Source organism: Physella acuta, unplaced genomic scaffold (assembly GCF_028476545.2).
Source record: "Physella acuta isolate Inbredline_101_S28 unplaced genomic scaffold, ASM2847654v3 ptg000969l, whole genome shotgun sequence".
Taxonomy (NCBI): Eukaryota; Metazoa; Mollusca; class Gastropoda; family Physidae; genus Physella; species Physella acuta.
In genome coordinates, this window is record NW_026732486.1 from 702070 (window position 1) to 729197 (window position 27128).

Here is a 27128-nt window from a genome sequence, read left to right on the forward strand (position 1 = left end):
GACGACCCTTAACCTTAGGAGTTTACTTGAAGTGTAGTTGACAACACCGCGTCATGATTGTGGGTAACTAGTTTTATAATTGTTACAAGGTGTAGGCCTATTTAAAATGTTAATTTTAATACACTACTAGCACTGTTCAACCAATTTAAATAAGGTGTATTTAAAATATTACTAGCACTGTTTAATCTTATTATGCGGTTGTTGTTTTGTTGTTGTTTTTTTTTTTTGAATAAAAAAATTAAGTACACCGTACGAATCGGTTTTCACACAAAAAAATGCGGAACAATTTTCGTAGAGATAGATTTCCTCTACACCGCCCTAGCAAGGCAGGTGAAAGGTAAAACTAAAAAGTGCGAAATATTTTTATTTTGAATAAGAATCACAAACAACTTTACACATTGCTTTCCAATGGATCACCATTTTTAAAAATTGTGTTTTTTTTTCTAGATAATTTTTGTCAGTAGGTAGTTTAAGCCTTAATTCATAGTCTATAGATTTAGTGTACTAAACGTATTGCTTAGAAATTGTATTTTATGTTTTATTAATAAAAATATACTGGGGGAAAATAAACGAAAGGGAAAATTCTCCCTAGCAACGAATGTAAACTATACAATTTTGTTGTTCTAACTCATTAAATATTTACTATTTAGAATCCTGATCTACTTTATTTAGCTTCTTAGCATCTAGTATTAAATCTATAATGTATCCGTCCTTTCTTTAGATTAAATTGTGTTTAATATTAAAAGAGGCCTAATTTTAATAAAAAATACTGTAAAAGTATAGTTTAGTATAGGCTAGGATAGACCCTAGGAGGAGTCTTTTACTGTTACTCTTGACCTTGTTGTACTCCCACAGTAGCAGATCTAGATCTAGTTACTAGTAGATTTCTAGTAGTTAAGCCGAAAAGTTAATATTTGTTAATATAATTATATAGGGCCTAGGCCTAATAATAATAATTAGGAGGCTTAGGAACTAAGGCTTAGGGCCTTTTTAATAATAATTATATTTAGCCTAACTTAGTAACTAGAGATCATATGATACTACTACTAGATATCGACTATCTAGTAATTATTTGCTTGATTCTGTAAGTTACAGCCATTTTTTTATTTCTTTGATATTTCACTTAGATTTATTGGTAAATTATTAGGCCTAGTCTATAGCTATAGAAGTTAGGCCTATAGGCCTATTAAATTTTAATTTATTTTAAATCAGTTCATATATTCTATATCAGCAATCTTAGTTCAACTAATTGTAGAGCTTAGCTAGACGCATATAATCTTGAGAAGACAAGCATCAAACAGACCTGGTCTCTATTGTCTTATTCTAAAAGTTCTCTACTAGATAACTAGGTTCTTGTTAGGCTACTGTCTTACATATATTACATAACATTAAGTTGTTGGTCTTGTATAGAACTACATAATTACTGTAGCCAGAGCTAGGTCTAGTAGAGGGCTGGGGTTATGGCCAGTTAATTAACTTTGATTAAGGCTATTAGGGCTTATGCCAGAATTGTGGTGTTATGACTAGTAAAAAAAAACTTAAACTGAAAAAGTCTTTCAAAAGTATACCTTCATTTACATCAATCATATTTAAATTAATTTAAAAATAGACTGATAAAGAGACAAAGTTTGGCAAAATTTATTTGATTTTTTTTCTAAATTAAAGAAGCTTGAGGTCAACAAATGGATGAAGGAACCCCTCACAGTGGGCCCCCTGTTGAACATCATGGGCCCCCTGTTGAACATCATGGGCCCCCAGTCAGGAACATCAGCACGGCCCCAGCCTACACGACATCACTAGGCCTTGAGGCAGTGCAGGAGGAGGATGAGAACACCGACCCCACCCCTCGGCCAGACCACAAGGCCAACAGTGCCACAGAGCCAGACCACAAGGTCCACAGCCCCACAGAGGACAGTGGCATAGAGGCAGATGATGAGGCGGATCATGATCAGAGGTCAAGGCTACCAGGCTCTGCTGGAAAGTCACGCCATGGTCATTCATCCGTTATACGGGATAGTTCTCCATCACAATCTGATACATCCCCCAGCAACAGAGGGCATTCTGATCATAAGGTACCATGTTATTTATTCATTTTCTACCCTGCTCTACATATACAGATAGATATATAGATAGATATGTATATAGGTATATATGTGTGTATAATGTATACATATATATTATGCATATATGTAGATATGCATATATATATATATATATATCTAAATATAAATCTAAGTCCTTTGTCTTTTAAGAATTTTAAAACATTCTTTTTATTTTTCAAATTATTTTTAAAATCTTAATCAAATCACTTCAAAAGGTGACTGACCTCAGAAACTGTGTGTTGCGAGCATATTTAGAATCATATGCGAGGGACCTCATGTAAATATTTGACTGAAGTGCTGGCATTTATTGGCTTAACCTGTAGACTAAATGTGTACTGGCATTTATTGGCTTAACCTGTAGACTAAATGGGCCTGCAATACCATCCACAATTGACTGTAGTTTTTAGTAAAGTTACATTCAAATTTCATTCTTGAAATCTATGTAAAAGAATGTAACATAATGAAATTGAATTAACTAATTAGCTACAAACTGAACAGATAATTTATAGTTTATAATTATGTATTATATCTGCAAGAAAACCAAAATATTTTTCTCATTTGTCCCTAACAGAAACAAGAATTAGAATCAAAATAAATTTGTATGTAACTAAAATTTGTATGACAACCAATCTAAAGAAAGCTACTTGCATGTCAGATATTGGCTTGTCCTTTCAGTGTAAGCTGTGGTTGTTAAGTTTATCCCAGCGACAACACTGAATCCATTAACTCTAACATTAGTCCACATTTGTCAGACAACAGATTTAAGCTGGCTATTCAACAGAGACAAAAGACTGAGCTATTGACACATGTGAAGCACATTGAATTATTGATTCGTTCATTATTGATTTTTTTTTAAACAATAGTATACAAAAGACAATCGCTTTTTTTAATAAACCTAATTTTATAAATAAAAGATTAATTTAAAATTATTGTTAAAACTGTTTTAAATCAAATTAACTCAACTCAGTGTTGTTGTTTGTTGTTTGTTTTTTTGGCAAACGTGTAGGCGTAGTGCAATTGATTTAAAATTGTTTTCTGAATTATTCTTTTTTTTTTTTTAGATATTTAACATTTAAAATTTATTTGGCCTATATATTTAATATTTAAAGTATTTTCAGAGTTTCTTCTAGGTATCTCTTGGGGGGGGGGGGGACACAGCGGTATGGTCTATTCTGGACTGAAACCTCGGCGTATCACACAACTCTCCCTCCCCCCCCCCCCCCCCCCATTACAAGGTGAATGTAATTAACCGTTTGTTTGGTGGGCGTGGACCGGTTAATAAACATCCGGTCACATCCGGTCTGTTAGCGATTCCGGTGTCCAGTTTCCACAACACCCGTGATAGCCGACACCTGTTGTGCCGAAATGGCTTAAAAAGACACGTTCGTGGATCGATGCTGTTGATTTAGTCTGAGCCGGTCGAAGGTTTCGTCGTGGTAGCGGCTTTCTAATGACACGGTATGACGTCATCACGACTTGGGTGGCGCCAAACATCGTCCAGCTTCTGGCACCGTTCCTATCGTCTGGAAACATTTGCAGCCGTATAGAGATGCTGAAAATATATATAACAGACATGGCTGTTATACGTAATACATTACAAGCTGTTATAGTATAAGCAAACATGGCTACTTGTATGAAATGGGTTATCAAAACTAAACAAATACGACTGGGGCAATTTTTGGTCCAAAAGTTGCATCATGGCCATTCACTAGTGGCCCAAAAGTTGTATCATGGCCATACACTAGTGGCCCAAAAGTTGTATCATGGCCATACACTAGTGGCCCAAAAGTTGTATCATGGCCATACACTAGTGGCCCAAAAGTTGTATCATGGCCATACACTAGTGGCCCAAAAGTTGTATCATGGCCATACACTAGTGGCCCAAAAGTTGTATCATGGCCATACACTAGTGGCCCAAAAGTTGTATCATGGCCATACACTAGTGGCCCAAAAGTTGTATCATGGCCAAACACTAGTGGCTTAAAAGTTGTATCATGGCCAAACACTTGTGGCCCAAATTGTGCCGTGGCCAGACATCAGAAGACAACAAATTGTACCTTGCCATGAAACAAACCACGTCATTAAAACTTTTCCTGTGGCATAGCTGTGGCGACTCCGCACACAATGTGTTAGCCAGTCTTTTCACTTTTGATCTGTAGGTCATCTCACGAGCTTTAAATTGTTGGTCATCTCACGAGCTTTAAATTGTTGGTCATCTCACGAGCTTTAAATTGTTGGTCATCTCACGAGCTTTAAATTGTTGGTCATCTCACGAGCTTTAAATTGTTGGTCATCTCACGAGCTTTAAACTGTTCAAATGTCACGTTTTTAATTCGCGAATTATGACTTATAAAATCTGAATTGACTACATCTAAATGTTGAATGAGAACCCAGGTGTCGGGGTATCTGAGTCAAGGAGACCCAAGTGTCGGTGTAAAATGGGCGTCAGGGTCGTGTAGTGCAGAACTTTGAGCTGCCCGTCTGGCGGTGAGGTGAAGAGCTCTTCAGTTAATTGGTTGAGAGAAGTTTGTGGGGAAAAGTGGGGCCACACGGGGACAAATGTCCCTGGTTCTGTTCACATCGGGAAATCTTCAGTTCATAATGAACAAATAAGTGCTAGAGGGTAGGGGCGCTAGATATGTCTATAGGGTAGGGGCGCTAGATGTGTCTATAGGGTAGGGGCGCTAGATGTTGTCTATCTGGTAGGGGCGCTAGATGTGTCTATAGGGTAGGGGCGGTAGAGGCCTCTATAGGACAGGGGCGTTAGATGTTGTATATAGGGTAGGGGCGCTAGATGTGTCTATAAGGTAGGGGCGCTAGATGTGTCTATAGGGTAGGGGGGGCTAGATGTGTCTATATGGTAGGGGCGCTGGATGTTGTCTATATGGTAGGGGCGCTAGGTGTGTCTATAGGTTAGGGGCGCTAGGTGTGTCTATAGGGTAGGGGCGCTAGATGTGTCTTTAGGGTAGGGGCGCTAGGTGTGTCTATAGGGTAGGGGCGCTAGATGTGTCTATAGGGTAGGGGCGCTAGGTGTGTCTATAGGGTAGGGGCGCTAGATGTGTCTATAGGGTAGGGGCGCTAGATGTGTCAATAGGGTAGGGGCGCTAGGTGTGTCTATAGGGTAGGGGCGCTAGGTGTTGTCTTTATGGTTGGGGCGCTAGATGTTGTCTATAGGGTAGGGGCGCTAGATGTTGTCTATAGGGTAGGGGCGCTAGATGTGTCAATAGGGTAGGGGCGCTAGGTGTGTCTATAGGGTAGGGGCGCTAGGTGTGTCTATAGGGTAGGGGCGCTAGGTGTTGTCTTTATGGTTGGGGCGCTAGATGTTGTCTATAGGGTAGGGGCTCTCCCACCTCCCACATAATCACCTCGTTCTTATGACAAAAAAAAATCCAATACGTATCGCCATTAATCACACTTGTGCATCGATCTCTTCACCGTGAGGGCCAAGGAAAGAATTCAATAGATTTTTAGTTGTCTTTTTTTTTTCTAGAGCTGCCAATGTTTTTTGTTTTTATTTTTAGTATACTTTTTCTTTGGCCCAGAATGTGGTCCTTGTAAATTTCGAACCACAGCAATTGTATGCCACAACTAACAGGTAGACATGAAGTACACCAAGCAAGACAACACCACTTTTGTCAATCGTCTGCTCCATTTTGACGACGCCCCCTTCCTGTGTACACCCTTTACCCCTGGCTCGCTGCCCCAACTTTTGGTAGATGATTTCTATTGATCGATTGATTGGCTCATTGATCTGCCATTTACCGTATTGGGTTTAATGAAATCGTGCCGGGCACATACCCCCCTCCCCTCCCCCCCCCCCCCCCCTGGCAGTCACGTGACAAGAGCCCCAGCAGACGTCAAGGCGCGGTCCTGTTGATTACGCCCGTCTAAGACTGCTGTGTGGATAATTAATGCGACTAATTTGCCTGTGAACTAACACGCTTGTGAATTTCTTGATTGGGACACGCAAACTTTTGACCAGATTTTTAGACTGGCAGCAGCTAAAAATGTCATTCATTTGGCATTATTGGATTGATGGGTATTCTCCAGTGAACAGTAGAAAAAATTAATTAATTAAAATTTGAAAGTAAAAAAAATTAAAGCACTGACGTCATAAGAAATGTTTGGTTGTTGTCATGTGACCAAGCAATGTGTATGTGTTCGTTGATGAAGGAAATTTCTCACGTGAGAGTTGGGATGCTGGTGTCAACTAGAATACTCTCCTACACTACTGAAACAACTACATACGCTTTAAACCTGACTTGGTTTTTCTACGCATTATTTGTGTTTCAAAGTTTTCGTTACTGTGACAAAATTTCATAGCTCGACAGATCATCAGCTTTGATGTTTGGGATTGTCAAAACGTTGGTGTCCAAGTTGGATTTGAACTCAGGTCAACACCTGTGTGTTGGAAGCAGAAGACGACGATATAACACGTCATTCGTTTTCAGATTTTTAAGTTTTTTTTTTCAAAGGGCCTGTGATTATGTCATGATCTTTCTTGTGTCATGTGAAATGTGTTTTATAAAGTATGGCCATTTGGAATAGCCATACCAACACCAGTATGTCTTTCTTCTTCGTTCTTGTAAAGCTTGTAAAGGCTCCGCTGATACAAGTTGAGATATCAATTCGTCTATTGTGTCTATTATTAGGATTAGTGTTTGGATTAGGGTTCGGTTTAGGATTAGTGTTTGGATTAGGATTTGGCTTAGGGTTAGTGTCTGCTGTTCGGCTTAGGATTAGTGTTTGCTGCTTGGATTAGGATTATCAGTTGCGGTTCGATGTTCAAGTGGTTATCTGTTTTGTTACCTGTACAGGTGTGTGGTTACGGCGAGTGGACTCGTCTTTTTTTCTCCTCCAACAGTTCGGCTGTTTTCTCCATCATCGTCGTCACCGTGTTCTAATCATGCCTGTCTGTCTTTGATTCTGTCGTGGCTGTCTTTGATTGATTCTGTCGTGCCTGTCTTTGATTGATTCTGTCGTGCCTGTCTTTGATTGATTCTGTCGTGGCTGTCTTTGATTGATTCTGTCGTGCCTGTCTTTGATTGATTCTGTCGTGCCTGTCTTTGATTGATTCTGTCGTGCCTGTCTTTGATTGATTCTGTCGTGGCTGTCTTTGATTGATTCTGTCGTGCCTGTCTTTGATTGATTCTGTCGTGCCTGTCTTTGATTGATTCTGTCGTGGCTGTCTTTGATTGATTCTGTCGTGCCTGTCTTTGATTGATTCTGTCGTGCCTGTCTTTGATTGATTCTGTCGTGCCTGTCTTTGATTGATTCGATCGTTGCCCCCACACCTGTGTACCCGCTATGTCATTGACACACCTGGATATTGTAATCTGGTGGCGTCAAGCTTGACTAGACACCGCGTGTTAGAATACACCTTGTTCTACCTGAGACAAGGGGGGGGGGGGGGATTTGACTTTGTTTATATCATGTTCATGAACTCGACGGTCTTGCACTGTAGGCTGCTTGTGACGTTGGACATTGTGAACATGAACTGTCTTCAACATGGCTCATGTGTGTTAGAAATTCTGACCAAGAAAATTATCCGAAACAAAATACTAGTTGCTGTCCTGACTAGATGAAATAAAACAAGTATAAAAACCTTTCTAATAACAAGATCTTAAACGCTGGAAAGAAAAACTGTTTTCTGTAAAAAATAAAAATGTTTGGTCGCTCATGAGATCTCTTACATATCTTAGCGACCAATCTACATTTAAAAGCTTGTTATCACATAGGGTTTTATTTTTTATTTTTTTGTGTCCCCCCCCCCCCACCCCCGCGTTCCCCTTTTAAGTATTTCTTTCGAAATAAAGTTGACACTTCGTATGCTACAACTAAAATTATTTGCGTTCAAACCCGACCAGTAGCTTGTCATCAGTTACTCAGTTATCTGCCCCTAGCTCTGGTCGACGATTGGGCGAGAAATCAGCCAATCAGGACCAAGAATTCACCCACCACGGTCCTCTGATCATGTGATCGCTAGCTCGTAGTTTATCTCCCTTTTATTGTTGAATGTAGTAATCCTCAAATTAAAATCACTCTAATCAGGTTTAAAAAAAAAAAAAAAAAAAGATATTCTAGCATTGTCATCGAAAATGAAGGTATTTGGAAAGTTTGAAAGAAATCGCTGCATTAGAAGTGGGTCAAAATTGAGTTACAAGATTTACCACAAATCCACAAACATGGTGATCTAACTTAGTAAAAGCTTGTAAAAACAATTACATCCGGTTAGATTTTTAAAATCTCTTGGTCGTTTAGGTAAAAATAAAACATGAGATCAGAAAGTTGAAAAGTTGACGTCAGATTGTAAATTGATTTCAAGTCGAGAGTTTAATTAAATCCGCCCCGTGAAGTGCTGAGCTTTAATCACGTGACTTGCTTGGTGCAGGTCGACAGAACACGAGAGATAAGTTTGTTGGTGGAAACTTTCAGTACAACTCTTGGATGGTGTGTTGACAAAGTCAGTTGACTGCTGGACCGTGTGTTGACAAAGTCAGTTGACTGCTGGACAGTGTGTTGACAAAGTCAGAAGACTGACTTTTGTTGCGGTTGATGGTGAGTGGAGCAAATGTGGAGACATGTAGGTACACATTTCTATTCTGTACACGTTTTGTGCAGTTCTACACACCTCGCTATGTTCTAATATCTCCTGATGTACGCACCAAATGTACACATTGATGGTGTACAATTCTCCTGATACTGTAAATATGATGTATTCGTTTGTTTTGAAAGGTTTGTAATGTACACATCTGTTGGTGTACATACACATCTGTTGATGTACACACACACACACAGCTGTTGGTGTACACAGCTGTTGGTGTACACAGCTGTTGGTGTAGCTGTTGGTGTACACAGCTGTTGGTGTACACATCTGTTGGTGTACACAGCTGTTGGTGTACACAGCTGTTGGTGTACACAGCTGTTGGTGTACACAGCTGTTGGTGTACACATCTGTTGGTGTATACATCTGTTGGTGTACACATCTGTTGGTGTAGCTGTTGGTGTACACAGCTGTTGGTGTACACAGCTGTTGGTGTACACAGCTGTTGGTGTACACAGCTGTTGGTGTACACAGCTGTTGGTGTACACAGCTGTTGGTGTAGCTGTTGGTGTACACAGCTGTTGGTGTACACAGCTGTTGGTGTACACATCTGTTGGTGTACACAGCTGTTGGTGTACACAGCTGTTGGTGTACACAGCTGTTGGTGTATACATCTGTTGGTGTATACATCTGTTGGTGTAGCTGTTGGTGTACACAGCTGTTGGTGTACACAGCTGTTGGTGTACACAGCTGTTGGTGTACACAGCTGTTGGTGTACACAGCTGTTGGTGTACACAGCTGTTGGTGTATACATCTGTTGGTGTATACATCTGTTGGTGTAGCTGTTGGTGTACACAGCTGTTGGTGTACACAGCTGTTGGTGTACACAGCTGTTGGTGTACACAGCTGTTGGTGTACACAGCTGTTGGTGTACACAGCTGTTGGTGTACACATCTGTTGGTGTACACAGCTGTTGGTGTACACAGCTGTTGGTGTACACAGCTGTTGGTGTATACATCTGTTGGTGTATACATCTGTTGGTGTAGCTGTTGGTGTACACAGCTGTTGGTGTACACAGCTGTTGGTGTATACATCTGTTGGTGTATACATCTGTTGGTGTAGCTGTTGGTGTACACAGCTGTTGGTGTACACAGCTGTTGGTGTACACAGCTGTTGGTGTACACAGCTGTTGGTGTACACATCTGTTGGTGTACACAGCTGTTGGTGTACACAGCTGTTGGTGTATACATCTGTTGGTGTAGCTGTTGGTGTACACAGCTGTTGGTGTACACAGCTGTTGGTGTACACACACATCTGTTGATGTACACATCTGTTGTACACATCACATTGTGAGTGTCCGATAGCTGTTGAATCTCATCCATCAAACAACATGACAGACAGCCTGCCCCAGCTGGAGGCAGCCAAACAACACTTTTGCTAGTCAGTCAAATTGTCGTTGGTGGTTGTTGTTTGTATTTATTTGTTTCAAGCCTTGTTGAATGTTTGAAGGTTCAATAAATGAGTCAATTGTATATTAGCCAAAGGCTAATGTTATTTAACTGGCAATTAAAGTCTTTTAACCTGATGTATGTAGACCGCAACAGCTCAAACTGTGGCATTGACCTACCACTGTCAGAACGAGGCGATATGGCTCTGTGTGTCAGAACGAGGCGATATGGCTCTGTGTGTCAGAACGAGGCAATATAATCCCGTTGTTTTAAGATCCCCGCATGTAGTGACATTAAAATCAATTTTTAAAAGCCTGTTTATCAGAGCCACCTCTTGTAGCAGTAAACAGGTTCAACAGACAGTGCGATTGGCTGGCTCATCACGTGATCAATACTACACGTGCTAAACTAGCTGTGAATATTTATGCCTGATCTCATCAAGTTAATGGTTGCAGGAAATATTTGAAAGCACGTGGTCTAACGTTCCTCCTTGTTTTGGTTACCTTATGGTAACGCTAATCAAATCAATCGTCGCAACTTTTTCCCTTTAGAGTTGAGCTGCCTCGTCTTTTGTTACCATTAAAATAATCTGTAATCAATGTTAGCACTTGGGCACTTTAGGTCTCAGTGAGAACTAGGGGTGGAGAGGGCGGCCTAAACCAAAGATGTATGTTGGATGTTTGTAGAAAGATGTATCTTGGATGTGTGTACAAAGATGTATCTTGGATGTGTGTACAAAGATGTATGTTGGATGTTTGTAGAAAGATGTATCTTGGATGTGTGTACAAAGATGTATGTTGGATGTTCGTACAAAGATGTATGTTGGATGTGTGTACAAAGATGTATGTTGGATGTTCGTACAAAGATGTATGTTGGATGTTCGTACAAAGATGTATGTTGGATGTTCGTACAAAGATGTATGTTGGATGTGTGTACAAAGATGTATGTTGGATGTGTGTACAAAGATGTATGTTGGATGTGTGTACAAAGATGTATGTTGGATGTGTGTACAAAGATGTATGTTGGATGTGTGTACAAAGATGTATCTTGGATGTGTGTACAAAGATGTATCTTGGATGTATGTACACAGATGTATCTTGTATGTTCGTACAAAGATGTATGTTGGATGTGTGTACAAAGATGTATGTTGGATGTGTGTACAAAGATGTATGTTGGATGTGTGTACAAAGATGTATGTTGGATGTGTGTACAAAGATGTATGTTGGATGTGTGTACAAAGATGTATCTTGGATGTGTGTACAAAGATGTATCTTGGATGTATGTACACAGATGTATCTTGTATGTTCGTACAAAGATGTATGTTGGATGTTTGTACAAAGATGTATAGTGTACGTTATTTCAAATATGTATCTTGTATGTTGTTGTTCATACAAAGATTTATCTTGGATGTTGTTCTTTTCACATAAACCGTCAATGTATTGTTTCACTGGTCACATAAAAGAGTTGTCCATAAAATAGCTTTGGTCAAGAACTAACCCTAACCTAACCATCATATTCCTAACCTTTGGACCGCCGTAGTTTAAAAAATATTTTTAAACGAGTTGTCATAATGTTGCGATATGTTTTTCAACATTTATTGTCGTCTGTTGCTAATCGCATCACGTGTTCTATTTACGTTGGATGGATTGGTTGAAAGACTTGCCATAATTACCATCAGCAGGCGTATCTCGAACCTTCTCAACTAACCGCTGATTTGATTTTCAGATTGGCGTCTTTCTTTTTCTCTGAAACCTGTGCTACGGGCTAGGGTTTGAGAAACAAAAACTGGCTTTACAAATTGACCTGTGTCTATAGTTTATGTGTGTTTGTGGATCTTTGGGCTGAGAACTGAAACAAAACTTTGTGCAAGATGTGCCAGTAAATGTTTGAAGTTTCAGAACGTCTAACACACACACATACACACACACAACCACTCAACTTTGTTGACGCTGTTGAAGACTCCACCGTGTTTGTAATCTCTAAGATGTGAGAAACTGTTTCCTCTCAAATGTGTGAAAACTTGTTCAACCAAACTCCGCCCTCACGATGACAAAACACAACCTCACGTAGTGTGTAGTTGTCGCGTGCTTCCGGTGTTGTTTGCGTGTTGTGGTTGCCATGACAACGATTGACGAATGCCGCAAACAATACGAGGAGCTGCAAGCCTCCACCCCTGTCCCCGTAGAGAGGATCATCAAGGTCAACCCCAGGCTCAAGGTCAGCAAAGAAAAGAGAAAGGTACATGTCGCACGTGTCTGTTGCGGTTGTACAGTTGGTGGGGGGGGGGCAGTGTTTCTTCCAGACTGTTTTCTTGAGGGGGAGGGCACTGTTAAAAGTATGCTTTCTATATAAATTCTATTTCGTTCGGAGGGGGGGCAGTAGACTTTCTTCGGGGCGCCCCGCCCCCCCCTCCGAAGAGATTCCTAGTAGAAAACCAAGATTTCTCACGGCAAACTAAATATGGATGTCTCACCAGCTTACAGTAGTCTGTCTCCAGGCTGTAGATCATCAGTCTGGCACCGCTGTGCTGGTCTCTCCCAGGCTAGGACCAGCTAAAATATTTTTTTTTGTGTCATGACGAGCGAGCAGCTGTCCCCACACGCCCCACCCCACGGGCCCAGACTGAATCTCTTTAAACCCATTTAATAATATATTTTTTTCCAACCTCCACAGACCATCAGCAGAACTGGGAGCCACAAGTCACGTGGCTCTACGGGCGGGGGGTCTAAGAAACAAAGAGAGCAGGGGGATCATGGGGGTCATCCTTCGGACAGCGAGAGTGACCTTGAGGAGAACCGGATTCGGGACAACAAGTCTGACCTTGACATGATTGGCGTGGACATTTCCAACGAAAACGATTGGGACACGGATCTGGAGAACGAAGGTTGGTGTGGTTGAAGGGTTGTCATTCTACCAAGGTTGGAGGGTTGTCATTATACCAAGGTAGGAGGGTTGTCTTTCTACCTAGGTTGTAGTGTCATTCTACCAAGGTAGGAGGGTTGTTATTCTTCCTAGGTTGGAGGGTTGTTGGTCTCGTTCTGGAATTTCTAGGGGGAGAGGGGCACTGGTTAAAGTATATATTTTCTATATGAATTATGTATAGCTTTCTATTCCATCAGATGGGGGAGGGGTGCACATGCTCGGGGGGGGGCAGAGAGATGCCTGCAAGAAACTGGTTACCCATTGATTGGCCCCTGCCCACCTTTTGCCTACCTTTTGCCTAGCGTGTCCAGCCTCTAAACTCCCCCTATGTCTTCATTGACTGAGTGCAGTACATGATAGAACTATCCCATAATTCCTCAGATCCCCAGCCTGTGTATGACCACAGTGGGCGGAGCTTGTACCTTGACGCGTGTAAAAACTTTGGCGTGGTGCCCATCTCCTACTTCCTGCGACACATGAACGACAGCCATCTTTCCATGAAACATCACGGGCTCGCTGGGGAAGGCATGAGACCCATCGCTATTTCGTTAGTGGTAGGTTTTGTTTTTTACTGCTGGTGGTGTTATGGTAGGTTTTGTTTTTTACTGCTGGTAGAGTCATGGTAGGTTTTGTTTTTTACTGCTAGTGTGTCATGGTAGGTTTTGTTTTTTACTGCTGGTGGAGTCATGGTAGGTTTTGTTTTTTTACTGCTGGTAGAGTCATGGTAGGTTTTGTTTTTTTACTGCTGGTAGAGTCATGGTAGGTTTTGTTTTTTACTGCTGGTGGAGCATTGGTGGATTTTTTACTGCTTGTGTTAATTTTGTAACTGCCAACTCATTCCATTAGTCTTCTTTTTTTCGGGGGTTTTTTTTTTAATTTTTTTAAAGCTTTGAGACTTTTGTAAAAGGTCTATTTGGCATTTGTTAAATATTAAAATTACAAGAATTATTTCAATAGCAATATTATTTTTTCGGATGGGATCTTTTTGACGCTATTTTAAAAGGTGTTTGATTGTGAGAAAATGGTGGTGGATGTAGCCACTGGACCCTCCCCTAACTGATGGTTGTCTATGTTAAGTTAGAACAATTTGTGATGCTGTCCATATTTGTAGCCCAATTATTTAGAAATGTTTTGTCTCCTCAGTCAAACGCCACCATCAACACACTGGACCTGACGGACAACTGGCTGGGCTATGACGGGGGGATGGCGGTTTGTGAGATGTTGAAGGAGAATTGTTTCATCACAGACCTGGTAAGTCGGGCTGGTTTCTGGGTATATGGGTTGTCACTGGGATTAATATAAGTTGTCCCTGGGATTAATGTGGGTTGTCCCTGGGATTAATGTGGGTTGTCCCTGGGATTAATATAAGTTGTCCCTGGGATTAATATGGTTGTCCCTGGGATTTATGTGTAAATTCAGCACACAAATAGAGAATGTATTGTTTATATATTGTTGTTAGGATTAATTTAGTATGTGAAGATTTTTTTACCTTGATGAAAAAATTAAATATTTCTTAAATGAGGAAGAAAAAAAATTAAATTTCAAACTATTAATCTGTTATTTAAAGGGAAAATGAAAGCAGTGTGTAAAAAAAAAAATTATTTTCATTCAAATTTTCTGATTGATTCATATTGATGTCCTCAGAATTTGTCTGACAATAATTTAAACAAATGTTCCGAGCACCTATGCCAGATAATCCAAAAGAACGACACTCTCCGTAGGGTAACCCTAACAGGTAGACACACTTGCCAGATTGGCTTGGTTTAAGTTTAATCTGGGTAAAGGCTAACACAAGCTTGTTTTAAGTTTATTCCTATCTGCTAAAGGCTAACACAAGCTTGTTTTAAGTTTATTCCTATCTGCTAAAGGCTAACACAAGCTTGTTTTAAGTTAATTCCTATCTGCTAAAGCCTAAAACAAGCTTGTATCAAATACTGTTTAATGTGCTCACAAGTTTATTCATGTCTGCTGTTCTCCACAGGGAATGGTTTTGATGACACAGCTGCTGTTCATCTGGCTAATCTTATCCTGGTGAGTTTGTACAAAATAAAACAACTTGATTTGCAATAAAAAAAATATAAAATTAGCATTTATTTTTACCTGGTACTTAATGATTGTTTTTGACTTAAGCTGTTTATTTTTTACAAAAGTTTGACACAATGTCCTTAACCTCACAGTACCTGAGTGCTAGCTGTTTGACATAAACTATTTGTATGAACCAATCTCATTTTAAAATACTGTGCTAGTTTGGTTGTCCTCTGACCTCTACCTAAACCTGCCTGTATAAACCTCTTGGTTCCCTCAGACCACGTCCAAGCTAGAATATCTGAATCTAAGTCACAACTGTCTGGGGGAGAAGGCGGGACTGCTCCTGGGGCCGGCTATCTCGGAGAATCTCTGCCTGAAGGAACTGGACCTGTCCTGGAACCATCTGAGAAGGAAAGGTGCCATCTCTGTGGCTGCCGGTGTCAAGGTCAGCTTGTTTTGTTTCAGTTCTTTTCAGTTGGTTACCTTTTTTTTAAATACCTAAAACATCATGAATATTCACATAGATAAAAAACACATTTATCTTTTTACTTTCTCGTATATACGAAGTATAGAGAAAGTCTTGTAATCGTGCAAAAAAAAAAAATCGAGATTTTTGCAAATCTCGACGTTTTGCATCTCACTGATACGGAAAAACATAATTTTGCAATCTTGTCCGTATGTCTGTGTGTCTGTGTGTGTGTGTGTCTGTGTGTGTGTGTGTCCGTGTGTAAACACGATAACTTGAGTACCGTTACAGCTAGGTTGATGAAATTTCATATATAAGTATTTTATCAAAATCGTAGATCCGTATCAACTTTTGAGCGATTTCCGACAACCGGAAGTGGTACTTTTTCTACTTTGAATTTTTCAAAAGCCTATAACTTGAGTACTATTTCAGATAGATAAATTAAATTTCATACGTAAGTAAAAGATCTAATTCTCTACCTTCTGTTAAATTTTGAGTAATTTCCATTGACCGGAAGTAGTAATTTACGCTACTTCCGATTTCTCAAAAAACTAATGTAAATTTTTAAAGTACTAATAATATTGCGCACTATTATGCGCTTTTTTATTCGCGTTCACTTGGTGTGCAATTAATTTGTCTACGAGATTTTATTCTATTTTTAAAACTTTAAGTATTTAAAATGGATTAAAAATCATGTCTAGAAGTCTATAGCCCGAGTTCCCATCCCCTGTTATTTTATATAAGAATATTCGAGAAAGTTTAGGGGAGATCACTCCCGGTTTATTTATACTAAATTTACATGCACAAACATCTAGGTAAATTACTCAACATTTGAAAATTTGTTTCCATTTCTCAAAGTTTGTGTTTCTTTTTTTGTGGCTCACAAATGTGTGATCAACAAAGTTAATTATGGGTAGCCTATGTGTGAAATGTTAATTTAATATGTAATGGGTAGCCTACTAGTACTTGTGAAATTTTATAGTTAATATGTAAATCTAATGGATAGCCAACTTGTGAAATTATAACAACTTTTTATGTGTACTACAGAGCAATGTGTTCATGAAAAAAGTGAACCTCTCCTGGAATGGGTTTGGGTTTGATGCATCCAGTGCCTTGATGGATGCCTTAAAGGCCAACAGTGTTCTTGAGGAGTTGGATTTGACGTAAGGCAATATTTGAATATCAAATTATCATGTATGGAGTTGTTGTTCTAGATTCAACCCTAGCACAGTTTGTTCTTCCAGTACAATACCCAGGCTAACTTAGAGGCCTGCTATATTTTAAAGAATAATCTGTGCTAACAAAATATTTTCCCAGTACAATACCCAGGCTAACTTAGAGGCCTGCTATATTTTAAAGAATAATCTGTGCTAACAAAATATTTTCCCAGTACAATACCCAGGCTAACTTAGAGGCCTGCTATATTTTAAAGAATAATCTGTGCTAACAAAATATTTCCCAGTACAATACCCAGGCTAACTTAGAGGCCTGCTATATTTTAAAGAATAATCTGTGCTAACAAAATATTTTCCCAGTACAATACCCAGGCTAACTTAGAGGCCTGCTATATTTTAAAGAATAATCTGTGCTAACAAAATATTTTCCCAGTACAATACCCAGGCTAACTTAGAGGCCTGCTATATTTTAAAGAATAATCTGTGCTAACAAAATATTTTCCCAGTACAATACCCAGGCTAACTTAGAGGACTACTATATTTTAAAGAATAATCTGTGATAACAATATTTTCCCAGTACAATACTCAGGCTAACTTAGAGGACTACTATATTTTAAAGAATAATCTGTGATAACAATATTTTCCCAGTACAATACTCAGGCTAACTTAGAGGACTACTATATTTTAAAGAATAATCTGTGATAACAATATTTTCCCAGTACAATAACCCAGGCTAACTTAGAAAATAATCTGTGCTAACAAAATATATTTCCAGCAACAATAGAATAGCCACAGAGGGAGCAGTGCTGATTGGCAAGGGCATCACAGTCAATGAGTCTCTGAAAGTGATCAGGGTTTGTTTCACTTCTTATTGACAACTTTTTATGTAGCCCTTTATTATTTGTTAAAATAAAAATCTAAAAAAAATTGTAGAATTTTTTTTATGGCAAGTTTGTTTTTTCAGATTGGTAAAAACCCAATGCAAAGTGCTGGCTGCTGGGCCATAGCTGCAGCCATCTTAAAAAATCCAAACTGTATTTTGGAGGCGGTCGACTTTTCTGTGAGTGAACTTGTTGGAAGAATTTTTTAAAACTTTTGTTTTAGGGAAACTAGAAAATAGTTTTTAATTTATATTGAGTAGGTCTACAATTGTCATCCTTTTAAAGAGATTTTTTTTAACATAATACTATTAAAATAAATATTAAAACAAATATGATTAAATCAATAAAGATTTTAATTAATTAATTGCTCCAACTATAGGACATCACTGTCAACAAAGATTTTGTGACTCTATGGAAACAGGTGGAAGAGAAGTTTCCACAGCTAAAGATGAGTCATGGAGGTGACTAAATAAAAAAAATTATAAATATAATTTACTTTGTTTATTGCTAGCTTGGTAGAATTATATCTTTTTCATACAATTTGTTCTGATTATACTCATTTAGGTACTGAAATGCCTCTCAAACCCAAACAAAGAGTCCACCCACTCATCAAATTAAACGCCTTCATTAACTCCAGAAATATTCGATTGGTTGAATTTTTCAATCAGTTTGATAAAGATGGCACAATGAATGTCAGCAAAGCAGAATTTAGACAAGGATTGGAGGTGAGATCTTGTATTAGTTGTCAGCTTGAAAAACTCCAAGTATAGACTACATTTTCTTTTAGACTTTCAACTGTAACTCATATAAATGTTATAGAATTATGTATACTGTGTGGTGGAGGCAGGAGAAGGCGCCACTGAGGTTTAACCTTGGTGGTAAAATCAAGCTGATAGAGGACTTAGTACATTAGCTGTTTAAACAGGTAAAACAATTTTTGTTGACACAAATGAGATAATTAACGAATCTTTAATTGTATCTCTTTCAGCTGCTCATCAAGGTAAAAAAAAGTCTTTAATTACTCGTTATTTAGCATTTACTTTTCCCAAAATTTAGAAGTTGAAATAAAAAAAAGTTGAAGTAGCCACCAAACTTGTGTCTGACCTTGTCCCCAGCAAACTGGTATTGGCCTGACACCTGATGAGGTGGACATGTTGGTGGCAGAGCTGGACACAGCAGGTACAGGGACCATCAACTACAGGTCAGTTTGCAGCATAGGTCACATACACATTTGTAGGGCATCATAGATCACAAACACATTTGCGTGGCAGCATAGATCACAAACACATTTGTAGGGCATCATAGATCACAAACACATTTGTGTGGCAGCATAGATCACAAACACATTTGTATGGCTTCATAGGGTGAAATCACAAACACATGCAGTCATAGATAATGAAATGGTTTAATGCTTTATACTACACATGCAGTCATAGCTATTGGTTTCTCTCATGTCATGAAATGGTTTAGTGCTGGATACCCAAGTGATCTGATCTCATGATTTTTTCTACCAGTGAACTTGTCCGAGGCCATAAAGACAGTGACAAGACCAAGAGATTCAGTACATACAAAACTCTGAGACCAATGACATCATAAACCAGGAAAAGTTTTTTTTAATGGCGGACCAAAATCATCTGAGATATTATGCCAGTATTTTCTGTCAGTATTTCTAGTACATTAATTCCTGTAATCTATCTATATATATATATAATTCTCTTCTTCGAGCCGTTAGAAAACAAGCTGCAAACGCTCTCCCTACCTCCCCACCCCTACATGGTTTTAGTGAGCTGTGTTCACTCTAAATGTTTACAAGCAGAGCCAACGATTTTAAACGTGGGGGGGGGGGGGGGGGTTATGGTCCTTAACGAGCTACTTAGTGTTTTAAAGAAATATTTTCAGTGTCAGCGTTGGTACTGTCGAATTCACAAATTATGAATTATTGAAAATTAGAAACAACTAAATAGCGGCGTATGTTATGCCGCGGGCCGGCTCGTATATATTAAACAAATTCTTTGTGTTTGAGAAATATGTTCAGCACCCATATTTTTGTAATGTAATTATTGATCAAAAAGTGCCTCCTAATGTAAGAATGTGACATCTATATTTTTAATTGTGCCATGTAGAAGTAATAAAATTTACAGTGCATTGATGGTTTTTCATGATTTTACAATTTGATCACAATCAATCTTACTTTTTCATTTGAGAATGCCAATTTTTTAAATTATGCCTATTCTCGCTCCGAGACTGTCAGTGTGAAAGATTTAGGTTTTAAGACAATATCCTGGTCACAGAGCAGAGGAAAGCCTTGGTCAGGTTTGATGGACAGTTGCTGCATAATGGTGGCAAAAAATAGGAAGAGCATGACGTCAGCCAGCCCCTCCCCTGGACACTGTCGTCTGCCCGCTCCATATGGGATGAAGTGGTCAGGGATCTCTAGGGCTCGGGATTTATTCAGAAACCTGACAGCGATTGGAGAAAATGAGTTTTTTGCAATATTTTATAGGTGAGCATGTATACTTAATATACTATATAAAAAAATTGCCTCATTTGAAATACAGGGGAAGCAACTAGTATAAAATGAGAGCACTCACCTGTGTGGATTGTACTGGTAGGGGTTCTTCCACAGCTTGGCATCGTGGTGAATCTTCCAGACATTAAACAGTAGGATGCTGCCAGTTTGAATTGGGTAGTCTGAAACAAGAAAAATATTTTTAAATATTAAACGAGTCATCCATAAATGACACTATACTTTTGTATTTTTAAAAAGATAGGTTTTGTAAACTAATCAAAAATTTACCAATACTTATTGTTGATCAAGCTTAGTAGTATTTTAAAAAGCATAACAGTTTGTAGATCATTATGGTCTAAACAAAAATTGGTCTTATTGAATGACCTAGAATGCTATTGTAATTGTTAATAATAAAAGCAAGCCCAACTATAACCAAACATACCCTGTAGAGTTGTATCTTTTGTGGCTGAATGGGGAATTAAAAAAGGATGAATGGACGCAAGTCTGAGCGCCTCGTAGATGCAAGCAGTGGTCAGGGGGAGGTAAGGCTGGTCTTCAACTCCGGGCAGCCTGCTGTGGTCAATGACAGAGTCCAGCTCCCTCTGGACCTGCCGCTGGATGTCCGCATGGCTGGCCATGTACCCCAGCAGCCACGTCAGCACCACCGCCGTGTCGTTGTAGCCGAAGTTGAGGGCGTCCAGCAGGAGGTAGTCCAGATCTTCCTTACCCAGCAGCCCCACGTCCTCCCCGTTGTCCACGTACAGCAGCAGGTGGTCGGCCATGTCACGTATGTGGCCGTGGTCATACGTGTCTTTGTGCAGGTTCAGGTACTTGTGGATGATGGACAGCTGGACAGTTGAGCTTTCCTGGGACATGGGTCAACATTTTGGGTCAACATTCTGAGTCAGCATTTTGGGTCAACATTTTAGGTCAACATTTTGGGTCAACATTTTAGGTCAACAATGAGCTAACCTGTTAGACTTGTAAATATGATATCAATTGCAGACAAAATTCCAGGCTAAACATTTCAATCCAATTCTATAAACTAAAGTAGGATCTACATACTATCTAGAGAGTAAGGCGGTTTCCTCTAGCATCATTGTAATAATGGTTTGAGGTAGTTAACTTACACTGTCTATGGGTAATATCAAATATACCCACTACATAGTTAAAAATGGTATGTGTGTATAAATTACCTTAGTTAAAAATGGTATTGTAAAAATATACTTTAGTCTTAGACAAACCTGGATGTAGTTGCCAAAATCATCAGATGAGAAGATCTTGAGTAGCGGACAAAAATCCAGCGGATTAAGTCGGAAAGCTTCTCTCCTGCTGTCCATGAGGGCCAAAGTTTCTCTCATGCGCTGGCACTGTGGGTCCAGCCTCTGGTCAAACACTAGCCTGGGGAGACATGACATCTAGAGACATGACATCTAGAGACATGACATCTAGAGACATGAGATCTACACTAGCCTGGGGAGACATGACATCTAGAGACATGACATCTAGAGACATGACATCTAGAGACATGAGATCTACACTAGCCTGGGGAGACATGAGATCTACACTAGCCTGGGGAGACATGACATCTACACTAGCCTGGGGAGACATGAGATCTACACTAGCCTGGGGAGACATGACATCTACACTAGCCTGGGGAGACATGACATCTACACTAGCCTGGGGAGACATGACATCTACACTAGCCTGGGGAGACATGAGGTCTACACTAGCCTGGGGAGACATGAGATCTACACTAGCATCAGCAGTAGAAAATATTTCTAATACAACAGAAAAACATAATTCTCACTACCATCTAAAATATTCTAAAATTTTCAGGAGATATTTTTACTTTCTCGTATATACGTAGTATAGAGAAAGTATTGTAATCGTGCAAAAAAAAAAAATCGAGATTTTTACAAATCTCGACGTTTTACACCTCACTGATACGGAAAAACATAATTTTGCAATCTTGTCTGTATGTGTGTGTGTGTCTGTGTGTGTCTGTGTCTGTGTGTGTGTCCGTGTGTAAACACGATAACTTGAGTACCGTTACAGCTAGGTTGATGAAATTTCATATATAAGTATTATATCAAAATCGTAGATCCGTATCAACTTTTGAGCGATTTCCGACAACCGGAAGTGGTACTTTTTCTACTTTGAATTTTTCAAAAGCCTATAACTTGAGTACTATTTCAGATAGATAAATTAAATTTCACATGTAAGTAAAAGATCTAATTCTCTACCTTCTGTTAAATTTTGAGTAATTTCCGTTGACCGGAAGTAGTAATTTACGCTACTTCCGATTTCTCAAAAAACTAATGTAAATTTTTAAAGTACTAATAATATTGCGCACTATTACGCACATTTGGTTTGGGTGCTAGCTTGGTGCGCATTTTTTTTTCTACTAGATTTTATTCTATTTTTAAAAGTTTAAGTAAACAAAAATCATGTCTATATTCCGAGTTGACATCCCACGTAGTGTTATATTAGAATATTCGAGAAAGTTTAGGGGAGATTACTCCCGGTTTATTTACTAATGAAGTTTGCAATTCTTGTAACATGCAACTTTCTGAAAGTTGTATACTTAGCTTTTTCTAACGAACCCAAAATTTACTTTAAAAAAGGTATTTGTATTTAAAAATTGTGCAAATATTTTCACCTAGCTTTTTACTTTCTTGTATACAGAGTGTAGAAAAAGTATTGTAATCGTGCAAAAAAAAAAATAGATGATTTTTACAAATCTTGAAGTTTTATACCGCCCTGTGTCAGAAAAACTTAGTTTTGCAATCTTGTATGTGTATGTGTGTCTGTGTACCGATACAGCTAGGTTGATGAAATTTCATACACAAGTATTATATCAAATTTGTAGTTCTGTATCATCTTTTCGCTGATTTCCGATAACCGGAAGAGGAACTTATTCTACTTTCAATTTTTCAAAAGCCTATAATTTGAGCACTGTTTCAAACCGATAAATGAAATTTCACATTTTAAGTAAAAGATCTAATTCTGTCTTCTTTCAAATTTTGAGTAATATCCGTTTACCGGAAGTAGTAATTTATGCTATTTCCAATTTCTCAAAAAACGCATGTGAATTTATAAAGTACTAATAATATTCCACACTATTATACACAGATTTTTTGGAGTTCACTTGGTGCGCAATTCTTTTTTCTATGAGATTCTATTCTATTTTAAAAAGTTTAAGTAATTAAAAATCATGTCTATATCCCAAGTTGCCATACCCTGTAGTGTTATATAAGAATATAATTCGAGAAAGTTTAGGGGAGATCACTCCGGTTTATTTAGAGTGCAATTTTTTTTTGGCTTATTAAAAAATATTTAATAATGCTGTTTATTTCCTCACTAAGATAATTAGTTTAGCTAGTAATAAACTACTCCACCATCTTGGTGGTCCATGGGTGATTGTTAGTCAAGTCCTATCTGGCCCAGTTTTAAAATCTGTTCTATCTCAATACAAGATCCAAGTTCCTCTACTTAAATATGATACAAGATGCAAGTTCAGCCTTAAATTTATAGACAAGATCTAAATTCACCTACCTAAATATGATACACGTTCTGCCTTAAACTTATATATAAGATCTACGTTCCCCTACTTAAGTATGATACAAGATGCAAGTTCTGCCTTAAACTTATATACAAGATCTAAGTTCCCCTACCTAAATATGATATTGAAGCAGGCAGGCTTTAAGATTGCCATGGGATCAAAGGCACATTGACTTTCAACCAGTCTGTTGACTGTGTCAATGATCTCTGAGGAGAGCTTCTCTTCAATGTGCTGCACGTCTGAGCAGTAGGCGTCGACACTGGAGGACAGGAAGTTCCTGCGCACGTGAGTTTTTTCTGAGTTGTCTGCACAGCACACACCTGGTGGGAGTTTACGTTTGCTGTTACTTATACAGTGCTGTCTGCTGTACCAAACAGCCCTTTCTGCTGTACCAAACAGCACTGTCTAGTATACCAAACAGCACTGTTTGCAGTACCAAACAGCTGCTGTCTGCTAATTTTATACATATCCTATATATATCAGGACCTACCTCTTTGTCTGTTTTCCTCCGCATCATACAGGAAATTAAAGTTCTGAAAATCAGGTCGACCTGACAATGAGTCTGACCTATCATGAAGACCTTCCATGAGCCCATCCAAACTGCCAATGACCACGACCTTGTGCTGACCTACAGTCAGCTGATAGATGTCCCCGTACAGCTGGTGGTAGCTGGTCAGTTTTGTGTGGGCGTCCTGGGTCAAGGTTCTCACATGACCAAACAGCGGCCACGACCAGGGACCTGAGGACAGTGGGAATAGGTTTGTAGTTCAGTAAAAACTTGATAGAACTCCTAACATTTGTTGGGGTAGTTATATTCTACACAAGTCTAATACAAAATAGAATTTGACATTTTTATGTTTGAAGCCTAACGCAAAAGAAAAGATATCAGATAGCATATTTAAAGTGTATCAAAATCAATAAACTATCATTACTTAACTTAGTTTAAGTTTAAAGGACTACTGGACTGATTTCAAAATAATTATCACCTTTGAACTCAGTAGTAACAATGCTTTAAAAATGAATGACTCAAATGTTATTATATATAATGGCCAGAAGATTCTTCCATGAATCATGGAGGGTCACAACTTGTTTAAATTGCTACAATACACCAACACACACCAGACAGTTCCCATGATTTCAGTTCTTACAGGTGAGCTCAGGTAGAAAACATTAAGTCTGTGTTCAGTCATCCATATCATTAGCACTCAGCACCCATGCATGGTTCAGTGAGCACAAGTTCAGCCCCAGGACACACCATCACAACACACCATCACAACACACCATCACAACACACCATCACAACACACCATCACAACACACCATCACAACACACCATCACAACACACCATCACAACACACCATCACAACACACCATCACAACACACCATCACAACACACCATCACAACACACCATCACAACACACCATCACAACACACCATCACAACACACCATCACAACACACCATCACAACACACCATCACAACACACCATCACAACACACCATCACAACACACATCACAACACACATCACAACACACCATCACAACACACCATCACAACACACCATCACAACACACCATCACAACACACCATCACAACACACCATCACACCATCACAACACACCATCACACCATCACAACACACATCACAACACACCATCACAACACACCATCACAACACACCATCACAACACACCATCACAACACACCATCACAACACACCATCACACCATCACAACACACCATCACACCATCACAACACACCATCACAACACACCATGTCTGGGTAGACGTGTGTAGCAACAAAACAAACAACACCCACAAAAACACAACCCCAGACACAACAAAAACCTTGACATACCTGGTAAACATTTCTTCTGTTTGTTTGGGTGCCACCTCCATCTGCTGATGGTGAGAGGAATCAGAAACCCTGCCAGTAAGACTAGTAAGGAGATTTGGGGAATCAAAATGGAATCCTCTGTTAAAAAATCTGGCAAAACAGCTGAGAAAAACCAAGGGTTTGCATCCGTGCTTTCTTTTGACATATTCCTAGATCTAGTCTAGTTATAAAAATAGAACTTATTCTTTTGAAATAGACGCAGATCTAGATTAGATTCTTCTATTTTCTAGTAGTTGCTATTACCAACAGCCTACCAAAAAAAAAATAATATACCTACATGCCTACATTGAATTTATAATTTATAGCCTATTTTTAATTAAAATCAGCTTAAGCACTCTAGACTTAATCTAGAATCTAGATCTATTTTTTTCCCAAAGTAAAGTCATCAGTACTGGCTGAGTACTACTACTACACACATTACTACACTCAACTAGCCTACACAACTACACTCTAGTGACTGATGAGTGAAATAATTCCTTATGATAGCAATCACATCCTCAGCATCTGGGGTAGAACCCCCTCTAGAACTGGATCTAAGTATCCTTCACATGAAACATCAAGTTTGTATTAGACCCTCCAACTCTGGGAGACAGTCAAGTTTTTTCTCTGGCAGCAGCCATCTTGGATGTCAATAATTCCACTAGACTTTGTGGTAGCTGCCCATTATTGATTTTTTTCCTACTAGTTTTAGGCAAGAACTAAGGTACACAACCAATCATGCTTTATCATTTGTTTTGTTTTCTGCATTACCTCCCCTGACTCGTGGTTTATCAGATAAATTCAATGTCTGTGAAATAAAATATCCTACAATTTTTGTTCAATTGTTGACATAAATTTTTTCTCACAAAATAAATGAGACTACTTAAGTATATAATAATGCACCACTATTTAATTTACACTACAGAAAAGCAAGGGTCCCTTATAAAATTTTAGATCTGGGATATTTAACATATAATATAGAAACCTGCACTTTTTCAATATAGTTTTTTAAAATTATATATTTTTAAAGAAAATCATTTTATTTTTTATTTTAGTAAATGTATAACAACTTCTTATTAAAACATTTTTTAATTATTTTTTTCAAATATGAATAGAATCACATAGCTAAAATGAATTGCACTAAATGAACATAAAACAATCAGGGTATGTAAATTTTTTATAAATTAATCAAACATCTAATTCAGTCAAATTTTATGTCACATTGCGTTTTCAGGTTTTGATTTACAATACATGCCAAGTTTGAAAGAAAACTGTCACGTAGAAGTAGTCAAAATTTGGCATGCAGGTCGCATCTCATGCTAAGGAAATGTGTCATGAATAAAAAGACAAAAGCAGAAGGGAAATAAAAGCTTGTACAAATGAGATAAACAACTGGGTGGTGAGATAAACAACTGGGTGGTGAGATAAACAACTGGGTGGTGAGATAAACATAAACAACTGGGTGGTGACATAAACAACTGGGTGGTGACATAAACAACTGGGTGGTGAGATAAACAACTGGGTGGTGACATAAGCAACTGGGTGGTGAGATAAACAACTGGGTGGTGAGATAAACAACTGGGTGGTGAGATAAACAACTGGGTGGTG

The 27128-nt window shown here is 38.7% G+C and overlaps 2 protein-coding genes across 6 annotated transcripts; one reads left to right on the forward strand and one right to left on the reverse strand.

Annotated features, from left to right (window-relative positions):
• Window positions 1-332: 332 nt before the first annotated feature.
• On the forward strand, window positions 333-19250 carry LOC131954003 (leucine-rich repeat-containing protein 74B). 5 transcript variants are annotated; one of them, XM_059317474.1, is made up of 16 exons: window positions 333-350; window positions 1666-2072; window positions 12768-12978; window positions 13398-13570; window positions 14160-14267; window positions 14661-14751; window positions 14998-15047; window positions 15322-15489; window positions 16558-16673; window positions 17461-17539; window positions 17650-17745; window positions 17946-18027; window positions 18131-18291; window positions 18555-18566; window positions 18682-18767; window positions 19081-19250. In XM_059317474.1, the coding sequence occupies exons 2-16, from the start codon at window positions 1683-1685 to the stop codon at window positions 19160-19162; spliced, it is 1905 nt and encodes a 634-aa protein (XP_059173457.1). In that variant the 5' UTR covers window positions 333-350; window positions 1666-1682; the 3' UTR covers window positions 19163-19250. The 5 variants fall into 5 exon arrangements, with proteins under 5 accessions (XP_059173457.1, XP_059173456.1, XP_059173458.1 ...); XM_059317473.1 differs by lacking the exon at window positions 333-350 and adding an exon at window positions 567-600 and having other exon boundaries at window positions 1669-2072; XM_059317475.1 differs by lacking the exon at window positions 333-350 and adding an exon at window positions 582-600.
• Window positions 19251-19712: 462 nt separating this feature from the next.
• LOC131954004 (cytochrome P450 1A1) lies at window positions 19713-26189 on the reverse strand. Its single transcript, XM_059317478.1, has 7 exons — window positions 25503-26189; window positions 24131-24379; window positions 23753-23960; window positions 21320-21476; window positions 20518-20941; window positions 20158-20257; window positions 19713-20025 (listed from the first exon to the last, which is right to left on the reverse strand). Exons 1-7 carry the CDS (start codon window positions 25684-25686, stop codon window positions 19794-19796), a joined length of 1554 nt encoding a protein of 517 aa, XP_059173461.1. The 5' UTR covers window positions 25687-26189; the 3' UTR covers window positions 19713-19793.
• Between the last annotated feature and the right edge of the window lie 939 nt (window positions 26190-27128).

Excerpts from the sequence above, each read along its gene's own strand:
- LOC131954003 (XM_059317474.1), top strand. The coding sequence starts at position 1,683 with ATGGATGAAGGAACCCCTCACAGTGGGCCCCCTGTTGAACATCATGGG. Across the intron at positions 17,746-17,945 it reads TGGAGGCGGTCGACTTTTCT|GACATCACTGTCAACAAAGA; the intron begins GTGAGTGAACTT and ends CTCCAACTATAG. Across the intron at positions 18,028-18,130 it reads GCTAAAGATGAGTCATGGAG|GTACTGAAATGCCTCTCAAA; the intron begins GTGACTAAATAA and ends ATACTCATTTAG.
- LOC131954004 (XM_059317478.1), bottom strand. The coding sequence starts at position 25,686 with ATGTCAAAAGAAAGCACGGATGCAAACCCTTGGTTTTTCTCAGCTGTT. Across the intron at positions 24,380-25,502 it reads ACAGAAGAAATGTTTACCAG|GTCCCTGGTCGTGGCCGCTG; the intron begins GTATGTCAAGGT and ends CACTGTCCTCAG. Across the intron at positions 20,026-20,157 it reads TACCAGTACAATCCACACAG|GTTTCTGAATAAATCCCGAG; the intron begins GTGAGTGCTCTC and ends AATCGCTGTCAG.